The sequence below is a fragment of the Ischnura elegans genome, chromosome 5 (assembly GCF_921293095.1).
Source record: "Ischnura elegans chromosome 5, ioIscEleg1.1, whole genome shotgun sequence".
Classification (NCBI taxonomy): domain Eukaryota; kingdom Metazoa; phylum Arthropoda; class Insecta; order Odonata; family Coenagrionidae; genus Ischnura; species Ischnura elegans.
The window spans coordinates 48072646-48100059 of record NC_060250.1 but is presented as its reverse complement, the minus strand read 5'-3'; the positions used below and the strand labels follow the sequence as shown (position 1 = coordinate 48100059).

Genomic DNA, 27414 nt, shown 5'->3' with positions numbered 1-27414 from the left:
GGCATTCTTCCGCGAATTCAGCGCCGGGACCTTCGACTCACAAGCCGTGTGACTCAGCTTCACGTAATACTTTGCTTCCCCATATCTGATAACAACACCGGACACTTTTTGTATTTCGATTTAATGGTACTAAGCCATTCCTGAGTTTAAAGGGACAGCCTTATCACTCACGTCTTGAATTTGACTTCAATGATTACATGACGATTGACGACGCGAGTTATTCTCCGAGGGCATTAACTCCCGTTCCGTTAAAACGCTTGCCACCTAGCGGAGTTAAGCTAATAGCTATTCAAGTTCCAACCATGTTTAACTTAAACCGTCTGACAATGAGATACAAGTTGAGTCGGTTCTGATTAGCGCGCAGCGCAAGCAATTTTCCCTCGCCTCCATTTGTCCCGCAGATGTGGGGTTAGCCTGGGAATGAGACAATGCAGGCTGCTTTTACCATCGTGTTGAATCACCATCGACTTACGTCCATACTAGAAGTACGACTATCTTTTTTGGATCACCTTGGAAGCCAAAATTTTGGCACGGGAGTATTTTTAATGACTCATTTCGCTGTTATATTTCGCTGGGGCGACGGAAAACATAGCGTTGGAAAAATTCTAGAAAGCCTTGTGTTGGGGATAGATATTCCGTAGCTCATAATTGTGGATATAAACAGCGTCGATCAATAAGTCGAATAATAAACGAAAGGTGATAATGTTAATATATCCAGCGATCATGTCTTAATCAAAAGTAGTTACGCATACACGGCGATTGCCGTGTGTTTTAGGTTTCGATATCCTTCTACGGCGAATTTGAACTAAGAGCGACATTCGCGTTCGTAATGGAGCCATAAATATTACTGAGAGGGCTCACGGGGAAGCAATAATTAGATTCGCGATGTTTTTAGTTTCACGCTCAACAGCGCGATGTCATTTCAACGGTTCCTGTATTCATTTTTGCAACTCATTGAGACGAAATAATAATCTAACTGCATATTGCTCTAGTCGGATTTTCAAAACAAGCCGAAAGACAACTGCGTAAAATCAAGATTAGCGACCTCTTAGGGGCTGGGGTTATGCTGCGCAAAATCGAAAAAATGCGTAAAATCAAGAAAAGATGTAAAATCGAAGTTTCACCATTGCAATTCCCTATGCTTTCCGGCCGGACTTGAGTGCCGCTGCGTAAAAACGAGACTTGATGTAAAATCGAAGTTTTACTGTAAATTGATTTATTTTTTATTTCTACGATTGCATACGAATCCCACAGTTTTACGTCATGTCTTCAATATTCTTTCTCATGGCCTACTGCCAGAGTAAACACAACTTTCCTTTGTCTAATAAATGAAGAAAAACTTTTACCTGTGCAATAAAATTAGTACTTTGACATCTAACAGTAATAACAAAGAGAACTACTCATAACTGACCGCTGCCAAAAATGCACCTTTCTCCACCACCATTACTACGATCTCAAAACAAACAGTCATTTGTTAGCATTTCCTACGAGTCTACTGAAAATTTAGGGACATAAAACTCTATAAATCTGGTCTAAATTAGTTTTGATAGCGTCTCTTCAGTAACCAGAATCGTGTTCATTGGCATATGGGTACATATCCCTTATGCTTCCAGGAGCCCTCGGGGCATGAAAAGAACTAGTACCATTATAATGAGAGATGAGTCGCTCTCGCCAACTTCGCAACATTTCCACGGCCGCTTTCAAGCTAACTAACTTTATGCCTGCCGCCATTCACGGCACGGCACCGTTCTTTCAACTTACCATCGTCTCTATGGACATCTTCAAACAAGACAAATCGCGCCGCTGACGGCACGGCACCCATTTGGCCCGGCAAAGCACTGTCTACAGCATCAAATAAACAGTGCAATATTAAGTCCGCTTGCAGACAAAATGCATATTCATCGGCAGCCATTCATGTGAAATTCACGTGGCTTTCAGACAAGACGACTCTCTGAAACGCCATGTGCCGTGAATAGCGGCCAGCGGAAAACCGTTCCGTCCGAAAGTGGTCTTACGATTGAATCAACTACGTATACAGTAATCCTTCGACATACAAGCAAGATGCATTCCACGAGCCTGTTCGTAAGTTAATTAACCTATGCAAGGCATCGAAAGGAGTGGTTATCCTGCAGAATGAAAAACTGCATTACAATTTTGCGTTAACTCATGGCCGCCCAGTTTATCCAAGGTGTCGCTCTACCGGCATGTTAAGCAGTTTATTGTTGAGGATATAAGAACTGCGACAGTGAAGCATGCAAATAAGTTGTCAATTTCAGAAACAATTTAAGCTACATCGCAGAATAGAGAATATATTTTGAACTGACTCACAAGTTACAACAAATTAATGAATGATGTCATCAGAAGTTGAGGGAGTTTCCCTAATAATAGAATATATAATACCTAAATAAAGTAAAAATGTTGATTTTTTTAAAGCAAAACCTGGGGAAAGAACCAGTGGATGCCTCGTGTAATGTGACATGTTGGTCGATCATGCTTTCTTGAACAAGTTATTTAAACTGTTTTACTAGGCAAATAAAATTATGGAGACGATCTTAAGTTCTTTTCCACAAAGCCTCCTTTTTTTTCTTTCCTGCTAATTTACAACATTTTAGAAACATTATTTTCATTTACTTCTTGCAGTTGTTCATTTAAATTTGCCATTAATTCGGATAATAAGAGTTCGTCCTTGGAACTGAGTATGGAGAACCAAGAACCAATGGGGGAGAACTGGACCGGTACCGAGAACCGAAAAAATTTAGAACCGACTCATCCTTTATTATAATCAAATTCTTTTACTAATTATGAAGTTATGATTACGTATTGCACCAATTGTCGGATTGTGGGTAAAATCGATACAAAACATTCGTACTAAAAAGAAGTAGCGATGTTTCTCTTCGAATCTGTTCCTTTCAAAATACGTTCAAAAGAGTATAACTCATTAACAAATGATGCCGCGAGAAATATACATTAAGCCGTACGGAGATTCTATGATTTCAAATTGTAGTGTGGAAGGTAATCATATTGCGAAATGTTAGTTAAATTTTCTTTTAGATTGAAACAATAAAGCCCGGTTTTTGACTGCAGCGGATGGTGACACTTACGTGATATGCAGCTTCATTGTAGTCGTACAATATAGAACATCACTTTTAATTAACCGAAGCTTTAATACTGTAAATAGAATCACAAAAATAGGGTAGTTTCCTTCATCAAATAAAACATAAGGCATTGATTGCGATTCGTTTCCCACCATTAATGTATTCCTAATATACAAATTATATGGTTTTAGAAATCCCAGTTTAGACGAACGGCATTGGTCAATTTCAACCTCATTTGAAAATAGCAAGATTGGTGCCCATGCAATGCCGTTCCAAGTGACGTCACAGGGACCTAGTTTCTATATGAGTAGATAGCAGTTTTACATCGTGTGAGATTATCAATGCATGCCTGAGGCACAGAGCTCTGGGAAACATCTCTTAATAATCACCTATTAAAACTGCCTATGGTCGTAAAGTTTCCTTCATTTCATAAGGTATTAATAATGCTTATTTAAGCAAAGCGCTACCTGCAAGCAGGGTACTCTGCTACCTGCTACTCTGCTAGCAGCCTGCATCGCAGCGGCGCACATACCCAAGCCCCAAGGTCACCACATACGGCGGTAGCAGGAACCAGAATAAAGTCACACGGGTTTTTCCCAACATTCATACTTAGCCATCACATTTTCGCGTGCTTGAAAATTTTCACTTTTCATTTATTCGCAAAATATAGATATAGTCATTTAAAAATCTGAAAGCGAGAAATGCACACTCGAGGAGTAATAATCTTTCGATTTCGTCAATAAAAAAAATAATAGGAAACCACCCTATTCCAATTATATTTTTCAGCACTGTGTTAATTATAAAATAATTAGATAACATAGGTATCTCCTAATCAGATGACTCTATCTCCACCAAAAAAATATCAGTCTGCAAGAGTAGGGCAGTTTTAGCACTGCGACGTTCAAATATTTAGCTCAGAATACATGGGATGATCAATGCAGAATGATTTTATAAAACTACGACATACAGAAGCGGCTTTTTGCCTACGGAAGGAGGCCCTCCCAGACCGTTGAGGTGCCCTTTTTGTGAAGGTGAAGCACAGCTTTGGTACGTATGTCAGTCTACAGATTGTAAAAATACAGTATTGATCATCTCATATCTTCGAATATTTCAACATGTTAATACAAAAATGGCTCTCTTCTTGCCAATTGATTTTCTGTTAGTAAGATTTTCTGATAGACTCACCTGTTTCAGAAATAACTTTGTTTTCTCAAATAGCTTTGAACTAATTAAGTAAAGACAGTCAGTATGTTACAAATACTAAAAATGTAATTTCACTAGGAAGCATGTTGTATTACATAAGTCGACAATGAAGTTGCACACTGCCAATATTACACCTTCCGCCACAGAGTCAAAGAGGCAGGGATTATTTTTTATCTAAACGCAAACAAATTGACTAAAACTGTGAAAAATACTTTTGATTTCATTAAACTAATGTAAAATTTGACTAGCTTTCGATTGATGCCAACTTTTCTTCATACAATCATTTTTTTCTAAGATTAAAGCTATCAAACTCGGTTTGCATTCATTTTCAAACAGATAGACCTCAGTGGAAAAATTTTTATTCCAAAGGTTCCAAAAGCTGCCTGCTTGGGGACTATTGCTTTGCAGACGGAAGAAATAATGTGCTGTGTCCTCATTTCTCACCATTAAATTAATTCACGAACGGATTACCAAGTAATTATCCAGGGTATAACCTCCCAAGGGAGATCAACGTGGTAGGGACGAACCCGGTTGTGTAAATTATATGAATATTGTGGAATTAGGGCATTATTTCTCCCGTCATGCCATCATTCAATGCAGAAGAACCTACTGTTGTAGAAGGTAAAGAATCCCAGATGTTCGAGCAAAAGCATTGTTGAGATACTTCGCTCTTACTCATTGCAGCCTCCCTCTCCTGGTTGATGCTGGCTTGAGTTCCCGAGGAAGTGGCTGTAGCTGCGGGACTGACTCAGAGTCCTGGGAACGGCATTTGTGACATCAGACCCACCCTAATAGGCTGCACCCCCTTTCAAAATCCATTTATCGTACCTTTAGAACTTTGACAACTTTCGGGATTTTATCTCGAGAATGAAACGCTACCGCTAAACGCTCCAGTTTTTTCTGTTGTGCAAGATTAGTTGTCCTCTATTTTACCAAAAAATTTGCAAGGTCTCCATTGAACCAACCTCAAAAATGACAAGGGACTTCTTTATTCTTCTCATCTCATCAATAATCAACTCAACCATAAAGGACAACTAAAAATATTGAAGAATATAAGTAATTATGTATCATTTACCTCGGTAGGGTGGGTTTTGGTGAAATTGAAGCCCACTACAATTCAGAACAACACAGGTATCATTGTTACAAAATACCTCAGGATGAGTTTAAGCAAATTCAAAACAATTCGATTCAACAATGAAAAAACTCATTACATAGCATTTAAATAGCCATCTGGCATAAATAGCCATTGTGAACTGGACAGGTAAATTTTAATGCCTGGGAGCCAAAAATCAAGTCTTATCGCAAAATTGGCAATGCCAATGAAACTCGAAATTGCTGTGAGGAACAGACACTCCAAGAGTAGAGCGTGGGCCTTAGGGCGGTATTGTTAGTCAACCCTGCAGGGTCAATAGACCCTTGATATGTTACCAGCCTTAACTTAACTCCACGTAAGTCACAGCAAGCCCAACTCATGGCCATTTTCATAACTTAACTGCTCATTCTTGTAGCAGGTTACCCTTACTGTCCCTACACCCTACATAAATGTGAAGGCTAGATTTTGCCTACTGAGTACATCGACGAAAATTTTAGTAAAATGCATATTACTATCTATACACCCTACATAAATGTGGAGGCCAGATTCTGTCAACTAAGTACATTGACGATATAAATTTAATATAATGCATATCATGTCAAGTATGCTTATATGAACCATAACATAGTGCATGAAACAGATCATAATACTATTGCATTAAGTCATACATGTGAAACCAGTAACGGATGTCAAGTAAGTGGAATACTTCTACCTAGTGCCTTATTACTAATATTATAACATTATTAATGAGCATGGTACTCGACACACACTTGCAAACCATTACTTTTTTTTATATATAACCTTAGTGAACTTATTTTCATGCCAATACTTGTTGAATAATTGCATTATTTATGGAAATTAAAAGCAACTCCCATATATTTACGAAGCAACAACTAAGTTCCAATGATATTTCACAAGTTTTACCCACCACTCATGGTTCATTCAAGACAATGCACCATTTGAAGTATTAATAGAATCTATATAAGTAAATATGATACGACTCTACATTTTACTGGACATAACAACACCAGTGGTGATATTTACAGTACTTAAACAGTCAGGCAGCTAGGTGACTATTGTTCCAAATTTAATTTTCTTAAAGCATATCTTAATATTACATGTCTACATAACATTGGCCTGTAACGAAAACATGCAAAAAATATTATTACAGCACTTTTTCCTCCTGATGCAAAATTTTCAATGCATTTAATAAGGTGAACATTTTAGCAGACTGACTTCCGAAGAAGTGGGTGAAATATGAAGTGAAACACTTTGCACTTTCCACATAAAAATTTATTACACTAGAGTCTACTACACATAAGTGGGTGAAGTTGGCCAACCGTTACTGTCCACAGTAGGGATATTAAAGGTAATTATGCCATTCCATGACACATATATTTTTATGATTTCTTTGCTGTAAATGTACTCGGAACAATGTCCTGAATCCAAAAATGATCATTTAATGTGATGGAAAGGGTGACAAATTAACAAAAAAAAATCAACCAAAAGTAGTCATGAGGATTCTAAAAATGTTTGTAATTTCATGCCTAACACAATAGTACAGAACAAGAGTAAGAAAATTTTCCAGGCAATAGCCAGAATGTGAAACCTGCACCACAAAACTGACTTAAGCCTTTATAGGAGGCCATTGTGCACCATTTATCTCATCATAAGCCCTCCACGTCCATCTCTGGGGCCTAGTGGAAAATATAGCTAAAACTCCTGTATTATTTGTAATGGTAAAGATGTCATAGAGATTTGAGCACAATGTACACCATAATATGTTCCAAGACAACAGAAACATAGGCCTTGGAGCATACAGCAAATTTAAATGCCATCCCTATTGTATGCTACAGAAACTTGGCTAGACATCAGGGCCTGGTCAATCCCATAGCATTCCCCTAGGCCAAGGGCCATCAACCCATGGCTTGCTGGCTAATTTCTTGCGGCCCCTTGAGGCAACCAAATTTATCTTGTGTATAACTTGTATCACAAACCGAATCTCGACACACTAATAAAAAATAAATATGTCAAAAATCACATTGATAGATTGAACTTTTTAACCAAATAATATTATTGACTGAATGAAATCGATTTATGGCCCTTACATTAAAAAAGAAGGAAGACCCCTGCCCTAGGCCTCACCAGAGATGCCAGTTCACTTGCCAGTCCATGGGCAAGTACCCCTAACCAAGGAATGGGTAAAGGGCGCGGAACTTCGGAAGCTAATTAGTTGGCTCCTAAGCCCAAACAGGAAATTTGGCAGATATTTATTTGTCAGATACACTAACCTCCTACCACATTTGAACAAAATCAAGGGAATCTTCATGAAAGTTCTTTGCATTAGCCAACATCCTCTTTTGTATACGAATAGCATGATGCTTATCCACAAAAAAGGCCACTGCACCCATTTCCTTAACTTTAAGTGGCTCATACAACGACAAGTACAGAATTAATATGGTTATCGCCAAGCTAATTTGCATTCGAAGATGCAGATGATCTAGCAATTGGCTCTGATATATTCATCTATCGCTCCCTTCATATAAAACAAGTGAAACACAAAAATCTTAACAGAATGAAATTATCCAGTCAAAGACCTTGATGAGAAGAAAATACTTTCAGTTAAATAAATATATACCAACTGCTAAACAGAAGGCAGACATTAGCAATAAGGCAAATATTTCTTCAGGCATTGCAATGATTAGGCTGATAAACAATATCATACAGACCTTTTAAATTTTATTCGCCATTAACAAAAATAATTCTTCACTAAGAAATCGCATTAAGAAGAAATTTATATGATAGGAGTCCCTTAAAATGCATTCCATTTAATCAAAAGCACGAACATTACTTAAGATGTATTCTGATACTAGAGTCATATAGTCTATCTGTTAGAATGTATATTAATGCTTAAAATCATAGCAAGAACAGTAATGAAATGCTAAGCCTTACTTCCATACATTAAGATAATATAACTATAGGAAGTTATGTCACTTTTCAAAAGGTAATAAATAATAGTTATGCTACTGATTGTGTATCGAGACTGTCTTTGGTTTAACAGATACAGTTTCCGAGGCAATCCCCCCCTTTTCCTGAAATTCGTGGAAATCTACAGTATCCCCTTCTTCCCTAAAAACCCTCACTCAATCCCCCACCCTCACCCAATCACCCCATCCCTCACCCAATGAAATGTATACAGAGGCTGTCACCAAAATGCATGTACCTTGAAAATGACATTATCTGCCGAAACATGGGTCGGTTGAAATAATTAGTGTGGAAATAGCCAGATACTTTTCATTTAATGTTTTTGTTTTTCCAGGAAGTGCACGGCTCATTTTCCAAACCTTTGCACCCATAAATGGCTAAAATACAAATTTACTAAATCTTCCCTGGAATAAAGGCTACTTTGAATTCTTTTACTAAAACGGCTTTTGATATTGGAATTACGTACTGAACTTGCTCAAATTCAATCTCTGCTGCTTAATGTCAGCCAGACGAGTCGGTATAGCAGGGAGTACCCAGTCATATACAAATCCACATTGAAGGCACTACGAGAAATAATCCTCAAAAAATAGGGTTAACACATGTTGAAGTGTATCCTTTCCAGAGAAAAGAAGCCGTTTGATATCATAAATATTTACAATACAAAGAAGTAAAGAACCCACGACAAAACTATATAATTCAATAAAGAACTACTAACATTGCTCATGAAGTTCTTTAGAAAAAGCAACAGATTTTCCTCATGAACTTGCAAAAACCACTACTAAATAAAATACATACCAACATTTAGTTATTAAAAGGTCGCCTACACTCCCATTAAAACAGGCTAAGATATTTCTTGAATTCTAACCACACTGCTTGGACGTATCTCAGCAATACACAGCCTCAACGGTGAACAGTAATAAAACATGATAACTCACAATAACATATTGCATTGATTATGGTTCAAAATAAAATAACCGAAACTATTACCGCACGTACCTTGTTGATTTAACTGAGCAGCGGCTGAGGGTAAAGCGCTTGGAACTGCCACGGGGGTGGCCCCAGCAACCGCAATTTTGATCTCCGGTGGTGGAATGTCCTCATCAGAATCCAAGGGATTGTTCTTCAAATAATTGATTAATCGAGGAGATGGTCTTTTCCTCCAAAATGGATAGTCCACTAAAAAGCCTCCACTTTCATAAAAACAAAGCTCTGACACATCTTCAGTATAACTTCCTTTATTTTGCTTGACGGATGAAATTTTATAATCACAGACTTTCCGACGCTTGATAGCTATTTCTTCGGTGCTAGGAGGGTTATCATCAACCCTTACCCTCTTCTTTGAGGGTGAAACAATCTGGGCATGCGACTTATCAACACTTTGTATCAAAGCCTCCGATGGAACAGCACCCACGCCCGGGGGCTGCTGCCAGAGGGCGGCAGCCTGGGCGAAACGATGCAACAGATTAGGTGAACTGCCCGGTCGCCTTAGCGTCGAAGGATGGTCAGCCAGGGGCGAAGATTGTCCACCATTAGATTTTGATACCACCACTTGCGACGTATTCACACCTTCCCCACCCGATACCTTAACAGTAACCGGCATCCCCGCCGGTGAGGTCCTAGAACTATCAATTTCACTGGAAACCCCATCATTTCCTGACACTGTGGGTGACGACGAACTATCGACTGGATGATGTTCCGCAACCCTCTTCTCAGAGGTCGTCCCACGAGTCCTAACCGAGGGAACTCCCAACACACCAACACGAGGAGCAATACTTAATATCCGTGCAACACCTTGCTGAGATGCTGCTGAACTGATTGTGGGTATGACCTAAAAGAATTGAATAAAGTAATGAAGAAATTGCAGAAACACAACATTGACGTCATGTAATCACAATTCTCAAAACATACCTGGGGCAACCCTTGAATGTTAACTTGAGAGGTAATGACGAACTGTTGTCCGGCTGAGGTTAAAACATTTACATTCTGGGTACCCGATGTCAACACCTGCTGCAGCCGTACTTGGCCAGCAGCCACTGGCGCCACACTCACGGCCTGTGGCTGCTGCTGAGTCTGCTGCTTTGCTGGTGTCGGAGGGTCACTCATATTCTTTTCTAGGAGAAAAAGATACAGTATCAGCCAATAATATGTGCAAATGAATTCTGAATCGAATGGGTCGTAACAAACACAAACAATGAAGCGCAGCACATCGTATGCAAAATTCCGCTGAATCACCACATCATATAGGTAAAACCGCTTATGAACAACACTTGCACGACAAATTAGTCCATGATTATTGCGATACAAGTCCAAACAACTCATTCTTGCATTAATTAAAAGCCTCTAGTAAATATACTTTCAAGTCTTCCCGAGAACAGGCTTAATGGAAATGATATAGAGCGAAGTTTTTTTTCAATCCATCCAGTAAAGCGACTTGTTTGTACACCGACCACGAAAATTTAAAACTTTAAGAAAACACAGTTTGATAATCGTTAACACTTCACCCGCCATTTTGGTCAGGGTAACAAATTCACACGGCATGTTGTATCGATGAGTTTCACATGCAAGGCAACCCATCGGACAAGGTAAACGGCAAGGATGTTTTTCTCATTATTTTTTAAAATATATTAAACATATAATAATGAAATCTTTCACTAAACAACCAACAATACCCACTACATTTCTAATAATTCCTCAAGGCCACTACCTTCTTCCTAACATGGCGCCGATTCCGTAATTTCCTGTCGTTTCCCCCTTGTCCACAGCGATGCACAGCGCCACCAGCACGGTAGCGATGTGTGTTTACCGAATGGTACCACCACAAGCGCTGTTTTACAACAACAAAAACAAAGTTGATTCAAATGCGCGGCAATTTAAGGAAAGCCCGGAAAGCCGAATATTTGGGAATGCCCTGAGCCTTTCATTCGTCTAGAGAGGGTCCTGGGTATTTTCCAGAATTTTTTTTCATTTTTCTGGTTTTCTTTTGAAGCTAGGCAGTTTTTTTAAGCTAGTAAATTATGGCAAGACTTAGCTCTCGCGTTTGCTCTTTATTAAAGGAGAAATCTATTTCCCAACTGAGGAGAAGGAAGATATATACCTTTGTTGACTTTCTCCGCGAAGAACCGGAAAAATTAGTGAAAATATGCGATCTCTCCTATTCAGTAAGATGTGAAGGTGCATTTTTAGTTTTTATTTTGTAAGTCTTTTTTAATACCAATTTTCTCATTTTAGGAAATAATGATCATACGACGAAATGTTATTTTGCATTACTCAGCCTTTCCAAAGAATTGCTTGAATGCCTACCGAGGATTGCTGAGCCATTATGCCCTTATACCGTTTGGAGTACCAAGGTCTGTGGTATTATACCCTTTCGTGTCATGAATGTTTATTTCATAAGGTCATGTAGAGCTAATATGTTATGGTGGCTTAATTAAAACTTGATTTCCCCTCCTTTTGATGAGGAAAACTGAAATAATTGACGACAGGGGTACCCTACCATGAGTAATCTAATTTAATCTATTTTTTGATCAATCAAGCATTGGTATGTAATGTATGGAATCATTTTATGATTGGACCCATGGATTTTTTTGTCCACTCCATATAAGAGCTCAAATCTTAGTGACTCTCATCGTGCAGTGCATTAATATGCCCTGCTCCGTACATGCTCGAATCATTCTCATAATTCGATTATTAGTGTTTTAATCGAGTACAATATAGTACTTTATGAGCAAGGATCACCAATCACGTAACTATCAGCCATGCAATGACTTTACAGCCTGGACAACATGATAGATGGGGGCCTCTTAACTGGAACTTTAACAGAGATTTATGGTTCGCCTTCAAGTGGGAAAACTAAGCTTTGCTATGATATAACTGCCCATGTGGTTCTCCAATTAAAACAGCAAGTGATGTACGTAGATGCCAAAGGAGGATTCTCTGGGAAAAGCTTGAGATGTAGGTTGGAAAGCTATGATTTCCCTTTGGAGGTACGTACATGTTATAAATCTATGGCACCGCTCTATCTCTATGAATTTAGGCTTTTGGGAATATCTTATTGTGCGGTGTACTTCTTTATAGTTGGTGGAAGAGGCCCAGAAGAATGTGACAGTCATCTCAGTTAAATGCATCAATGAACTTCTCTCTCTCCTCTACCACTTGAGAAGTAGTTTGAATCAGGAAATTACAGAGGGTGTGTGTACTAGGTTAATCATTATCGACTCGCTCCCATCCATATTTTATCAATTCATCGGGGAAACGTCAAACAAAGGTAAAGACTGACATGAAAAAATATTAATGTATTTTCACTGATCATTTATCTTCACACAAGTGTATTTTTCAGGTCTAGGCTTCATGAATAGTTTGGCTACTATCCTCAAGTGCATCGCTGTTGAAAATAGGGTTGCTATTCTACTGATCAACCTGCCGAGTAAGGGGTCTGAGTATGTAGATACTACCGATCCTGTCCTCCAGTCTTCACGCAAGCCTTTCACTTCCAGTTCACTTTTGAAGCCAGCTCTAGGTAATTATTGGTTTCATGTCCCTAATTTGCGACTGTTTGTTCGTAAAATCCACGCCTCCAGAGAATTAGAAGTCATCGTGACCAAAAGCTCCAGTGTTTTGATCGGCAAAACCTGCAGATTTTGTGCGGATTGACCATCAGTGTTGAGTGTGCTGAATGAGAATCAACGTATCGCACGATCGACAATACTCCTAATTTTTCATAGTGCTAGGCAAGTTCTCTGCTTCGGTAATATCATCTACAGAGTTCAAGTGAAAGTAATTTGCTATAAATTTCCCGATCATTTTATTGCACACTTTTTTGCGAGTTAAACTCGTACACCAGTAACTTACTTATTTCTGTGATGAGCTAGCTTGCCCATTCTTTATGAGACGATCGGGAGGCGATATTTGGTGTCACCGTATCGCATAGGAGTAATCGAATCCAGGTTTACTACTTATACTCATGAAACACTTTTCTTTGTAACTTCCTTAACTTTACACGCTTAGATCTTAAGTGTATTGTCCAAGTTGTTAGTCCGTTTCCGTAATCGTGTTGCTCACGAGTATTGCTGCTGATGCCGATCGATGACAGGGCGAGGAATTTTAGAGATTGGAGGCATAGTATACATTTCTGACGAACATCGATGACAGCGCCCCTATGCTGATATTTGGAATCAAAAAACAAATGAGTAACCACTAGCGGAAATATCCCTGTTAACATTTTTGATGAACATCTTCATGCCGGTATTATTCACCTTTTTCATTATTTCGTGAATAGAATGTGTCTCAAAATCATTAAGTGGTTTTGTTTTGATGTCATCTAACTGTGTGCAATCATGTTTGAGGAATATATTGGTGTAAATATTCGATGTGAACTTGGGGTAACATTTCTGATGAACATTTTGATTGTGAGACATTTATCTGTATTTTCATCATTTTATTCATAAAAATTAATAGTGAATAATAAATAGGTAAACATATCATGTAATTATACAACTAGAACGCTTATTTGATGCAAATTAAAGCATTGGGAGTGATTTTGGCTTCAGAACGTTTCGGTTAACATTTTTGATGAACATCTTCATGCCGGTATTTTTTACGTTTTACATTCTTTTGTGAATAGAATATGTGTCTAAATCATTAAGTGGTTTTGTTTTGATGTCATCTTACTATGGGAAATCATGTTTGAGGAATGTATCAGTGTAAATATTCGATGTGAACTTGGGGTAACATTTCTGATGAACATTTTGCTTACGAGGCATTTATCCCTATTTTCATCATTGTGGGGTAAAAATTCAATAGTGAATAATAAAAAGGTAAACTTTTCTTGTTATATTTCAACTAGAACGCTGATTTGATGTAAATTAAAGCAATGGGAGTTATTTTGGTTTCATAACGTTTGGGTTAACATTTTTGATGAACATCTTAATCCCGTTATTAATTGGCCTTTTACATTATTTCGTGAATAGTATTTGTCTCTAAATCATTAAGTGGTTATGTTTTGATGTCATCTAACTATGGGCATTAATGTTTGAGGAATATATCAGTGTAAACATTCGATGTGAACATGGGGTAACATTTCTGATGAACATTTTGCTTACGAGTCATTTATCTCTATTTTCATCGTTGTGGAGTAAAAATTCAATAGTGAATAATAAATAGGTAAACATATCGTGTTATTATACAACCAGAACGCTGATTTGATGTAAATTAAAGCAATGGGAGTTACTTTGGTTTCATAAAGTTTGGGTTAACATTTTTGGTGTACATCTAAATGTCGGTATTAATAGGCCTTTTACATAATTTAATGACTAGAATATGTCTCAAAATGATAACATTTCTGATGAACATTTTGCTTACGAGTCATTTATCTCTATTTTCATCGTTGTGGAGTAAAAATTCAATAGTGAATAATAAATAGGTAAACATTTCTTCTTATATTACAACTAGAACGCTGATTTGATATAAATTAAAGCAATGGGAGTTACTTTGGTTTCATAAAGTTTGGGTTAACATTTTTGATGAACATCTTAATGCCGGTATTTTTGACTTTTTACATTATTTCGTGAATAGTATTTGTCTCTAAATCATTAAGTGGTTATGTTTTGATGTCATCTAACTATGGGCAATAATGTTTGAGGAATATATCAGTGTAAATATTCGATGTGAACTTGGGGTAACATTTCTGATGAACAATTTTCTTATGCGGCATTTATCCTTATTTTCATCGTTGTGGAGTAAAAATTCAATAGAGAATAATAAATAGGTAAACATATCTTGTTATTATACGACCAGAACGTTTATTTGAGGCAAAGTAAAGCAATGGGAGTTATTTTGGTTTCAGAAAGTTTGGGTTAACATTTTTGGTATACATCTTCATGTCGGTATTTATTGGCATTTTACATCATTTAATGACGAGAATGTGTCTCGTAATGATAAAGTGGCTTGGTTTTGATGTCATCTAACTATGGGCAAACGTGTTTGAGGAATATATGAGCGTAAATATTTTATGTGAACTTGGGGTAACATTTCTGATGAACATTTTGCTTACTAGGCATTAATCTCTATTTTCATCATTGTGGGGTAAAAATTCAATAGTGAATAATAAATAGGTAAGCATTTCTCCTTATATTACTACTAGAACGCTGATTTGATATAAATTAAAGCAATGGGCATATTGTGGTTTCATAAAGTTTGGGTTAATATTTTTGGTGTACATCCTCATGTCGGTATTAACTGGCCTTTTACATTATTTGGTGACTATAATACGTCTCAAAATGATAAAGTGGTTTGGTTTTGATGTCATCTAACTATGGGCAATAATGTTTGAGGAATGTATCAGTGTAAATATTCGATGTGAACTTTGGGAAACATTTCTGATGAACAATTTTCTTATGTGGCATTTATCTGTATTTTCATAATTATGGGGTAAAAATTCAATAGTGAATAATAAACCGGTAAACATTTATTGTTATATCACAAGTAGAATGCTTGTTTGATGCAAACCTAAGCACTTGGAGGTATTTTGGTTTCAGAACGTTTTGGTTAACATTTTTTGTGAACATTTCATTTCGGTATTTATTGACTTTTTACATTATTTCGTGACTAGATTGTCTCAAAATCATGAAGTGGTATGGTTTTTATATCATCTGACAATGTGTAAACATGGTTGAGGAATCAGTTTAAATATTCAATGTGAACTTGGCGTAACATCCCTGATGAACATTTTGCTCACGAGGCATTTATCTTTATTTTCATCTTTGTAAGATAAATTTCAATTGTTAATAATGCATAGGTATACATTTCTTGTTATATTATCAGTGGAACACTTATTTGAAGCAAAGCTAATGTTTTAATCTCTTGCTCTCCAAAACTTTGGCAGAAAATAACGACAAATACAACTAATATATGTAAAATAAGCTTTTAGATCTGTAATGAAAATTGTTAACCTGTATATTTATGATAATAAATCTGAACCAGTAAATAATTCTTTCTGTTTATCATTTATACTAATGCAACTTTTTTTAAATAGTTCAGTACCTTTTCAATAATGGATACACATTTGAGATATCAAGGATCTCATACCAATGTAAATTATTCAATTGCAGATCTGTCCATGTTGACATTCAGGAAAGGGTAACTGAGAATATTTTTTGTAATCTTTACAATGCCTTCATATGAAACCAAGGGACTCTAATATTTATTTGCTTACAGTTGAATCAATATCTGTATCTAATGTTAGTTTGTAGTCCAACAGTACACCTTGGATCTGTTTTTAGTGTACCCTTTGTAATATGTTTTCAGATAATTAGTATATTAAAAAAAAGGGAGTTTCTATTTACAAAAGGTAAGTACACTACATTTAATGATGCTTATCTGCAATAAATTATTTTTGTACTACAAAGTAGAAAGATAATCTAACCGTTGCTGAAGGCCAATGACATCATGTAGTATTACTGCTGACACTGCACTATGTGAATCAATGGAATAGAAGATTTTCAAGTTAACAGCGGAGATGGAGTGCTTTCTCAGATTTAAGGCCATTCTCCATTAATGGACTCTATGGAAAATCCATGATAATTATCATTCACAAACAGTAATAAAGGAAGTGGTCCCAGGTGGGAGCCCTGTGGAACAGTAGATGTTGCATAAAATTGTGATGGTTCTGCATTCTGGAATTTATTTGCGAGTTCTCTCTTTCACTTATAGCATGGGACCAGATATTCCATTGGCTTTCAGTTTTGCTGCTGATAGAAGTATGATAAACTTTATTGAATGCATTTGGAAAAATTACAATACACTCTACCTGAAAATGATCAGTGAGATCTGTAGCTACAAAGAGCTGAAAAAGCAAAAAGGTTTGTACCTAGTAGTTGAAATACCGCACCTAAATCCTTGCCCTTAATCATGATTACTGCAGTAATCAGGTTTTCAAACACTTTGGCAAAAACTGACTGAATAATCATGGTCTATAATCACTAAAGACTGTTTTACATGGGGCACGTAATTGTGCAGGTTAGAACTGCATTAATTTTCAATATGGCATAAAATTGCGAGAATGTGAGCTTGGTATTAGAAGAGGGGCTATTTTGTCATCTCGTGTCCATGCCTTCTCGAATGCGACCTAGGAATTCTCTGCTTTACAGGACACAATTTTGACTGTGCCTTTGTACATAAGTTTGATTGTGCAGTGACTTGCCACTTTTTCATATCTTTAACAGTGTTAACCTTTTTACACATAGGTATCACAATTGCTTTTTTGGCGGAGCTAGGAATTGTACCAGTATCTAGACTTGTTAAAGATAATATGGAGAGCTATTTATCCCCAAAACTCCTCCTTGCTGCACCTGTCCTAGCTACACCCCTGGTAACATGAGGCCAAAAGAATTACCCAATGGTCTAATGATTACCTATTAATATCTCTTGATGAGGTGATTGAATTTCATGTACTCAGTCCGATCACCATTTTTTTAAGGTTTATCAGTAAATTTTATTTTGAGTGATCAAAATTTTGAGAGCAGGGAAGAATCATTTAGGATTATTACTCTTACTTAAGAAATTTACAGGAGTGAAAATGTACACAGCATCTTAAGTACTGCATAAAAACTATTCACAGCATCATATAGCGATTTTGGTTTCATAAAATCTCATTGTCGGACCAGTTAATATAACTGAAATAATAATTCAAACCAATAAAATCAGTTTTGAAAGTCATACAGCAGTGTGATAAATACCACAGCCTTAATGGCAAATATTTTCCTCATACACTGACATCCTTGATAGAATACTGTGTTTCCATGTGCTTTTAAGAGTTCCAGTCTTTTTCTGGGCAAACCTTTATTTTTATTGTAAGTACAGCACACTCCCGATTATCCGCCTACGGTTTCTCTGGGTAGCGGATTATCCATGCATTATTGTCACTCTTGCTCATTTTTTTATGCTATACATTAAAAATAAAATCGGACGCAAAATCATCGCAATTACTGCATTATGGCGAGGATACTCCGGGCTTATTATTTCCGCTAGAATCCCCTATTTAAAACGGAAGCGATCGCGCGCTAGCTGCATCGACGGGACCACCGTGTTCCTATTTTCCAAGCCTCGCAATGAACGACCGTGCTCCGTGATCACGGGTACTCCTTTACCGACCTTGGGATACAAGTCCCGCAGCAGTTGCAACCTGGGAAACTTGTGCGAGACGCAACTAACATAAGTGGCGTGGTGCCTGAAAGTAGTTTCCGACGTCGAGTAATGGTTTTGAAGCATTCGTTCAAACCACTTTACTGCATCCGTGATCACACAGCCACGGATGTGTGGTTTTCGAAACCAGGCCTTATATAGAGCATTAATAATGCAAGCACAACAATCTTATCGCCGCTAAAAAGATCGCGAACTGGCGAAGAAAGCTCTCATTGAGTCCGGGAAGAACTCTTAAATAACAGAATACCTGCATACATAATATTATATTGTTCTTTTACGTAAATTATTAACATTACCAGACATTTCAGTAAACTTTTGGGTTATCCGTGTTTTCCGATTATTCGTGCCGTCTCTCCCCATCATTAGCCCGGATAATCGGGAGTGTACTATACATGAAGTCATTTTCTTTTTATGCATGGGCTAATAATTCTCATGTACTGACAAAACTAGCTAGTGGTGCTCATTTAAATACAATGGGTCGCAAAGAGATAAATATGGATTAATTTATTATGAAACATCTGTTTTACTGTTTTATAGCATGTTAAAATAGAAATGTTTCTTAAGCAATTTTTCGTAATAAGCAATCGAGATATTAGTAATGGTCCAAGTCTGACCTGAATGGAAAGAGCACTAGAGAGCTCTGCTAATGTTATATGCACAGGAAGAACTGAAACCCTGAAATACATTTACTCTATCATGTAACTTTCCACGTAAACATGAAACCCAAACACCTTACTTCTTCTTGGTGTTCTACTCATCTAAATAAACAAGAACAGATACCTACCGATACAATATCCTAGAAGCAGGAAAAATTCAGCTACAGTAGACTCTCGTTATTACGAATTTCAACGGCCCGATAGTCCGGAGGTTCGTAATAACGAAGTTCGTATGAACGTTTCTTTTGGGAATCGTCAGAAAAAACCGTATGTGATAAATGCGATTAAATTACGCGGAAATATATATAAACAGGAAAAATCTTTTCAGTTTCGGCATGCGGCATGACGTAATCGAGGTTTGATATCCTCCCGAGTACAGTAATTCCGATTTGCGAACTAGATGCGTTCCAAGACCTTGCTCTTAAGTTGATAAACCTACCACCGAGAGTTGTCCGATGACATGCAGAATAGTCTACGTCGGGGCAGCGTTGCCAGGTGAGAAAGTGAAACGGCTACAAGGGTCTCCGTGAAGAATGGAGACGGAAAGGACGAGTGTGAAGGACCCAGTGGAAGAATTACTTGTTTTGGAGATTCGAAGGAAGGGCATGTTTTTTGGATCAGGCTTATTTCGCTGCTCTGTATGCATTTGACAACGTTGTACGACTAGGCATGTGTGAGGTGCGTTTGGGGGACAGCGATTGGCTGCAAACCGTGCTGGCGAAGGGTTATCCGCACCTCCTATTGTGCCATCATCGGACCGGTGGTACTGTATGCAAGGCATCGAGGAGTACGGTTATCATGCAGAATCCAACACTTCACGTGCGCTTACGATTGTGACGAATTGATCTAGCTGGGCGTGCAACGCAGCCGGAGCCGAAAACAATCGCTCTCCGCGGCAAGGAACAACGGGCAAAACGCTGAACAGTTTCTTACTTCACACCGGAATGAATGATACTTTGTTCAGATTATGCCCAGAGTACGATTTCCTCTACGCCGCACGGCGTAACAACGGCGAAGTCAAAAGGCGCCAAATTCGAAATTTTTGAATGCTGCCATCTCTGCAAGTTCGTAAATCGAATGTGCGTAGGAAGAGAACTAACTGTACATAAAATTACGAGCTGTGAGTCTGTCACCATGATTCCCAAGGAATGAAGCTTGTTTTATGAAGTTGCGCGAATGGTGAAGAAATAACCATAAATGACGCTCTCGGTCACAGTACATGAGGACAACTTAAACGTGGCGTGATTATTAAAACTTATAGTAGTGAATATCCATCTAAATGCCATAGCTTACGCGTGGAACTTCGTAGTAAAGTTCATTTTGTAACCGCCAGGACCGGGACTGAGGTTCATAATTTCGTAAAAACGAAACTTTTGTAATAACGTTTCTTTTCCTACAGCTTGGATAGACCTTTTCGTCAGAACCAACGATTTGCTTCGAAAAAACGAGAACTTCTTAATAACGTTGTTCGTATTAACGAGGGTCTATTGTTATATACCAGTTTTCCAACCACAATTGTATTCCATACAAGGAATTTATAGAAAAACTTATTCTTCTATGTATAGAAAATTCAGTAAAATGGTAAAAAAAGCTCATATTGATGACTTCCTATGATCAATTGAGTAAGTTGAAGTTATAGTTATCAAGTAAGAGTAATAAATGGGCTATGTGCTTTAGAAATTTTCCTCATGCCAACTCTAATACCAATATATATGTTTGTGGAAACATTTCACCACATTCTGAAAACCCATTATCTTAACTGGAATGTTGAGAGGAGATTAGATGATCTTGTAACAATTATTTTCAGAATGCAAAAAACAGCGTACCTGTCTCTAAAGTACAATAGGATGATTGAATAGCCACCTCTTGGATTTGCAAACGTAAATTGTTTACGCCATTACAAAGGCATCAAAATCCCTGATGAAAATATAATGGTAGTGACTAAAGGCTATAGTGTTGGAATGTTAGAGCCCAGTCTGATCCTTTAGTCTTTGTGCTTTGTCAAGTTGGCCAATGGTGATTGTAGCCTTCCAGAGTTGTGCTTCGTAAAATGCTGTAGGTTATCTTGTGCGGGTCTTTGTTCACACATATGCAGTGACAAACATTCAATATGAAAGCACGTTCATAAAGTTCACTCTTTTCAAGTTCGAAATCATCATACTTCATGTGCCCCTGCCTTTGAAGCTGAAAGTACAGCGAAATTGGACCTTTGCTCATCATCATTTTCCAATAATGATCAATCTAAAGAACAGTAACTCCATTCTATAGAAATGAGTTTGAAGCAAATAACATCATTAATCAATCAAAAAAAGTCAGAGCCTCTCCTTCTCCATGTTCTTAACACTTTAAAATTACTGCTCGAGGAATGGGATGCAATTGAGCATACCACAGAACCTCCTAAACTACAGCATGCAAGAGTACCCCCTAACTCTAAACTAACAACTCAGTACAGGTTGCACCAAACCTCAAAGGATCACAAACCCACCAAGCACTACTTCCAGAGGCCTAGCCGAGAACAACAAGAGTCCATTAAAGAGTCATTAATAAATAATGAGTGTTGCTCTTTCACAGATCAAATTTCTTCTAACAGTATTCTTCTGAAAACTGTTTGCAGGAGTGGCCATTATACAGTCAATTCTGTGCATCTAAATCACTTGATTATTTTATAAGTCATTTAGAAGTTGAGCAATTAGCCTGTGTATCACCAGATTTTCAAAGAGGCTGGCTGTATGATACTGTAATCGCAGTTTTTCTAACAATTGTAAGCTTATCTATATCTACGGCTAGAATTATAGATCCTGTAGTTTGTAGTTAGCAATATGAAATTAAAGAAGGTATTATGTATCTCTTTTTCAGAAAATTACCTTCACAGATGTAACTAAGCTAATTATTCCATTTCATCCATTGAATTCACATAGGCTTCTCCTATAGTAGTTAGGCTTAATGAAAAAGAAATTGATTTTTATGACCCTTACAGTGATAGCATTAAGCATCTGTATAAATACAATATTGCTCGGTGGGTTATATTCCATGCTCATAAATGTGGTGGTCAGATTGCAGACTGGAAGACATTTCACCCAAAACATCTGTTGCAAATTGATGGCCTTAACTGTGGGGTTTACATATCAAGGTTTGCTGAGCAAGATCTGAAAGGACAACCAGTCGATCATCCTTACGATCCCATTGCCTACAGGAAGTTAATGTTCAACATAATCACTATGGGAGAAGCCACTGAAAACCATGCTTGCAGGCTACCCAATTGCCAGAGGTTAAAGGAATATTTGTGTCTTCAATAGCTGCACCTTTTCATTCTTCTTTCCTATTTCATTTTCCTGTGTGCCTTAAATATTTTGCATGACATTTTTTCAGATCTTGAGACGACTTGCATCACATGCATCTTCTACTTACTTCTTCCTACTATCTTTTCAAATTTGATGGAGCATACTTCCTAGTTCAGAAATATAGCATTTGTATCATTTTATGTGCTAGTCATATTTTATTTTTTGTATTGGAAGGTATGCCAAGATAGACAATTTTTATTTGATTATTCTAGTCATTGCCATGCATAACACCTTAAGTCTTCCACAAGGTCATGACTTTTATTTAGCTTTATCTATAAGGAAGTGCTAAGGTGCTTTCTATAAAACTGCAATATTTTAAGTCCTGACATTTGATGTCTTGTACATTACAGCTTGCTAAGAGAGAAAATTTTTGTCCAGTCGTTCTGTAAACAGCATGATAAGAAATGAATATGTCAAGCAGAGTTGCATAGCCATTTCTAATCATATGCAGCATGTCTATAACCATTCAATAACAACTGGCTCTTATATATCCTTGATAAATAATGTACATATATTTCTATTTTCCCAAGTCTTGAAGGCTCAACATGTTAAGAGAATGGGCAAAGAATTTATTTATCTTCAGTTAAGAAGGATTTGGTGCTTTCCCGGCGAATGCTGATGATGAAATCTTCACGGGAAATCAGCCGGGTAATGATGGTCATCTTCGGTTACATTATTTTTTACGTGAGAGCTACACCTATATTGTAAATATGTAGATAAGCAGTTTACATGTCCCTTTCCAAGGACTACTACCTTGTCATGGTGGAAGGGCTTGTGTGTTCCGTGAAATCTGCACAATATTGGCAATGATAAATTTTTCTCATTGTCATGTAAATTCACACTAATAATTTACAAGGGTAGGAACCAGACTAAAGGTAGTCAAATCCAGATAAAATCAGCAAAGGTGATATCAAAAGCAGTCTTATCAACAGTACCAAAATGGATAGCTGTTGAGTGTTACTTTCATGTACTTAATATTTAAGCTACAAATAGATATTTTTCTGAAAATAGGCTATGTATTTTTGGAAAGTGTCTCTGAAAATAATTTTTTGAAATGAAAATTGTTCTGTGAAAGTATTCTTGCCTCATTTCAATGCCAAAAGAAAAACAGCTAATTTTCTTTTTAACTAAAAATTTCTTTGTCAGCAAAAACATAAGTCCATCACCTGGCCCGGATGATTGATGTCAGTCCCCTTATGTTAATATTATAAAAAATGTTTACCTGTTTATTAGTCACTATTGAATTTTTACCCCATAATTATGAAAATACAGATAAATGCCACATAAGAAAATTGTTCATCAGAAATGTTACCCCATGTTCACATCGAATATTTACACTGATACATTCCTCAAACATTATTGCCCATAGTTAGATGACATCAAAACCAAACCACTTTATCATTTTGAGACGTATTCTAGTCACCAAATAATGTAAAAGGCCAATTAATAACGGGATTAAGATGTTCATCAAAAATGTTAACCCAAACGTTATGAAACCAAAATAACTCCCATTGCTTTAATTTACATCAAATCAGCGTTCTAGTTGAAATATAACAAGAAAAGTTTACCTTTTTATTATTCACTATTGAATTTTTACCCCACAATGATGAAAATAGGGATAAATGCCTCGTAAGCAAAATGTTCATCAGAAATGTTACCCCAAGTTCACATAGAATATTTACACTGATACATTCCTCAAAAAAGATTTCCCATTGTAAGATGACATCAAAACCAAACCACTTTATCATTTTGAGACATATTCTAGTCATTAAATTATGTAAAAGGCCTATTAATACCGACATTTAGATGTACACCAAAAATGTTAACCCAAACTTTATGAAACCAAAGTAACTCACATTGCTTTAATTTACATCAAATCAGCGTTCTGGTTGTATAATAACACGATATGTTTACCTATTTATTATTCACTATTGAATTTTTACTCCACAACGATGAAAATAGAGATAAATGACTCGTAAGCAAAATGTTCATCAGAAATGTTACCCCAAGTTCACATCGAATGTTTACACTGATATATTCCTCAAACATTAATGCCCATAGTTAGATGACATCAAAACATAACCACTTAATGATTTAGAGACAAATACTATTCACGAAATAATGTAAAAGGCCAATTAATAACGGGATTAAGATGTTCGTCAAAAATGTTAACCCAAACGTTATGAAACCAAAATAACTCCCATTGCTTTAATTTACATCAAATCAGCGTTCTAGTTGAAATATAACAAGAAAAGTTTACCTTTTTATTATTCGCTATTGAATTTTTACCCCACAATGATGAAAATAGGGATAAATGCCTCGTAAGCAAAATGTTCATCAGAAATGTTACCCCAAGTTCACATCGAATATTTACACTGATACATTCCTCTAACATGATTTCCCATAGTAAGATGACATCAAAACAAAACCACTTTATCATTTTGAGACATATTCTAGTCATTAAATTATGTAAAAGGCCTATTAATACCGACATTTAGATGTACACCAAAAATGTTAACCCAAACTTTATGAAACCAAAGTAACTCACATTGCTTTAATTTACATCAAATCAGCGTTCTGGTTGTATAATAACACGATATGTTTACCTATTCATTATTCACTATTGAATTTTTCCTCCACAACGATGAAAATAGAGATAAATGCCTCGTAAGCAAAATGTTCATCAGAAATGTTACCCCAAGTTCACATCGAATGTTTACACTGATATATTCCTCAAACATTAATGCCCATAGTTAGATGACATCAAAACATAACCACTTAATGATTTAGAGACAAATACTATTCACGAAATAATGTAAAAGGCCAATTAATAACGGGATTAAGATGTTCATCAAAAATGTTAACCCAAACGTTATGAAACCAAAATAACTCCCATTGCTTTAATTTACATCAAATCAGCGTTCTAGTTGAAATATAACAAGAAAAGTTTACCTTTTTATTATTCACTATTGAATTTTTACCCCACAATGATGAAAATAGGGATAAATGCCTCGTAAGCAAAATGTTCATCAGAAATGTTACCCCAAGTTCACATCGAATATTTACACTGATACATTCCTCTAACATGATTTCCCATAGTAAGATGACATCAAAACAAAACCACTTTATCATTTTGAGACATATTCTAGTCATTAAATTATGTAAAAGGCCTATTAATACCGGCATTAAGATGTTCACCAAAAATGTTAACCCAAACGTTATGAAACCAAAATCACTCCCGGGGCCTAATTGTGCATCAAATAATAATATAATAACGGTTTCCAATTGATTTGTACTTTTCTATGCGCCTCGAGCCTTAAAATTCGCCTTTGTTTACATTTTCAAATAATATTCCGCTTTCGGCCATCTTGAATTTAGATGTACGTCCACATGTATACCAAACCTCCATTCGGAACGATTCCAGGGCGAGCACCTCTTGACTAACGTTTCGTTATTGTTTTGGTACTATTGAAATTTATAAACATGGCGTCTCTGGTTGCTGATTACGGGTCCGATTCTAGCTCCGAAAGCGAGACTGATTCTGATAGTGTCGATGAAGCGTAAGTCAAATTTCTGGAATGTTTAATATATGACTCGGTGTTAAATTCTGAAGTCTTTGAAACCTCAAATTCCAAATTGGTTTTACGTTGTAGATGTGAAGAAGGTAATGCTAACCATTCGGCAGCAAAACTTCCTCATCCAGAATTCAGTTCTTCTGGGATAGCAATCGCAAAGAATTCTGTATTTTCTAACCCATTCGTTGAAGCGGAGAGAGCCAAAAAGGCGATATTGGAGAAACACGTGAAAATGACCCCGACTAAAGGCGAAACCACGATGATAAATGGCAAAAGAATTTGTTGGAATTACAGGAAGGGTCGGTGTAGATTTGGACATAATTGCAAATTTGCCCATGACTCGGATCTTCACATCACGAATCAGCAGGGAAATGACCACCTCAGTGAGCCTGGGATGCATGTACAAAGCAATGGATCGCTTAACGCCATGGTAGCGCCCGTAGATGTAGAACTGGATATTGGTTTTAATGCTGAGAGTGATGAAAATCCTAGTCTCAGTAGAAAGAAAAGGCCTGGCCTTAGTGAAAAACTTGTACCAGGGCGTAAAGTCATGAAAATATACAATCAAAATAAAGCTAAGGAAGTGCCTTGGGTTATTGTGTCAAAGGGGACGTCTTAATGCCCCATAGAGGAAGACTGATTCGGTAAATATGTATTATTCTGTTATCTGGAATGAATTTACCTGTTTGCATGGATTTTGTACTTCTTGTAAGGAAGTCACTCTAAGTCTCCCAAATCACGTTAAAGTAAACTGCATTTATTGGTGGCTTACATAGCTCAATGTGTGGATGTTTTAACATTTTTCTATTCAGTAGAATGTATAATATGTCATGCTACAACGAAATCTTGTGATTGGGATTTCATATCCATTTTGTGTGTTGGAAGAAACGTTTGTATTTATATTAATAGGATTTATTATTTTATAAATTTGGACTACCACTGTAATGCATTTAATGATTTTGAGGCTGAGGCGCCCAAAGTTTGTGATTGTTATGTGACCTTTAAAATAGTTCTTTATCAGTTTTTTTTGTGATGCACTGTCAACTTAAATCCATTTCATGTAAAGGCCAATTGGAATAAAAATCATTTTTTTTCAGAAATGTAGAAGATTTTTATCTCACTTGATGTTACTAGATACATATTTTATTAAGTACATACATACAAAGTGCTGATAGGCTGATAGCTTGCTTTCATCTTCAGTTGGTTGGTGTTGAACACATGGAGACGTAAATTCCTTTTTTTTTTGGTAGCAGGTACCCACTTCCATTT

General features: G+C 36.8%; 3 protein-coding genes across 10 annotated transcripts in view; 2 read left to right on the top strand and 1 right to left on the bottom strand.

Annotated features, from left to right (window-relative positions):
- Window positions 1–11165, bottom strand: part of LOC124158843 (helicase domino) — a 126197-nt gene extending 115032 nt beyond the window's left edge. For 5 of the 7 annotated variants that reach the window (XM_046534209.1, XM_046534212.1, XM_046534215.1 and 2 more), the window contains exons 1-3: window positions 11050–11122; window positions 10285–10487; window positions 9373–10204 (exon numbers count right to left, since the gene is read on the bottom strand). In XM_046534209.1, coding sequence (XP_046390165.1) covers window positions 9373–10204; window positions 10285–10479 — 1027 coding nt within the window. In that variant the 5' untranslated portion in view covers window positions 10480–10487; window positions 11050–11122. Of the gene's footprint in view, window positions 1–9372; window positions 10205–10284; window positions 10488–10729; window positions 10913–11049 lie in introns of those variants that run through there. The other 2 variants (XM_046534211.1, XM_046534213.1) reach the window with 2 other exon arrangements.
- A 65-nt stretch (window positions 11166–11230) lies between these two features.
- Window positions 11231–13243, top strand: LOC124158841 (DNA repair protein RAD51 homolog 4-like). 2 transcript variants are annotated; one of them, XM_046534207.1, is made up of 6 exons: window positions 11233–11317; window positions 11430–11534; window positions 11605–11723; window positions 12149–12359; window positions 12451–12640; window positions 12713–13243. In XM_046534207.1, the coding sequence occupies exons 3-6, from the start codon at window positions 11611–11613 to the stop codon at window positions 13024–13026; spliced, it is 828 nt and encodes a 275-aa protein (XP_046390163.1). In that variant the 5' UTR covers window positions 11233–11317; window positions 11430–11534; window positions 11605–11610; the 3' UTR covers window positions 13027–13243. The 2 variants fall into 2 exon arrangements, with proteins under 2 accessions (XP_046390162.1, XP_046390163.1); XM_046534206.1 differs by having other exon boundaries at window positions 11231–11534.
- A 135-nt stretch (window positions 13244–13378) lies between these two features.
- Window positions 13379–27245, top strand: LOC124158842. Its single transcript, XM_046534208.1, has 3 exons — window positions 13379–13471; window positions 26001–26130; window positions 26224–27245. Exons 2-3 carry the CDS (start codon window positions 26054–26056, stop codon window positions 26762–26764), a joined length of 618 nt encoding a protein of 205 aa, XP_046390164.1. The 5' UTR covers window positions 13379–13471; window positions 26001–26053; the 3' UTR covers window positions 26765–27245.
- The last annotated feature ends 169 nt before the right edge of the window (window positions 27246–27414 follow it).

Coding starts and splice junctions, on each gene's coding strand:
- LOC124158841 (XM_046534206.1), top strand. CDS start 11,391: ATGGCAAGACTTAGCTCTCGCGTTTGCTCTTTATTAAAGGAGAAATCT. Junction 11,535..11,604: donor TATGCGATCTCTCCTATTCA/GTAAGATGTGAA, acceptor TTCTCATTTTAG/GAAATAATGATCATACGACG. Junction 11,724..12,148: donor ATACCGTTTGGAGTACCAAG/GTCTGTGGTATT, acceptor ATGACTTTACAG/CCTGGACAACATGATAGATG.
- LOC124158842 (XM_046534208.1), top strand. CDS start 26,054: ATGGCGTCTCTGGTTGCTGATTACGGGTCCGATTCTAGCTCCGAAAGC. Junction 26,131..26,223: donor TCTGATAGTGTCGATGAAGC/GTAAGTCAAATT, acceptor TTTACGTTGTAG/ATGTGAAGAAGGTAATGCTA.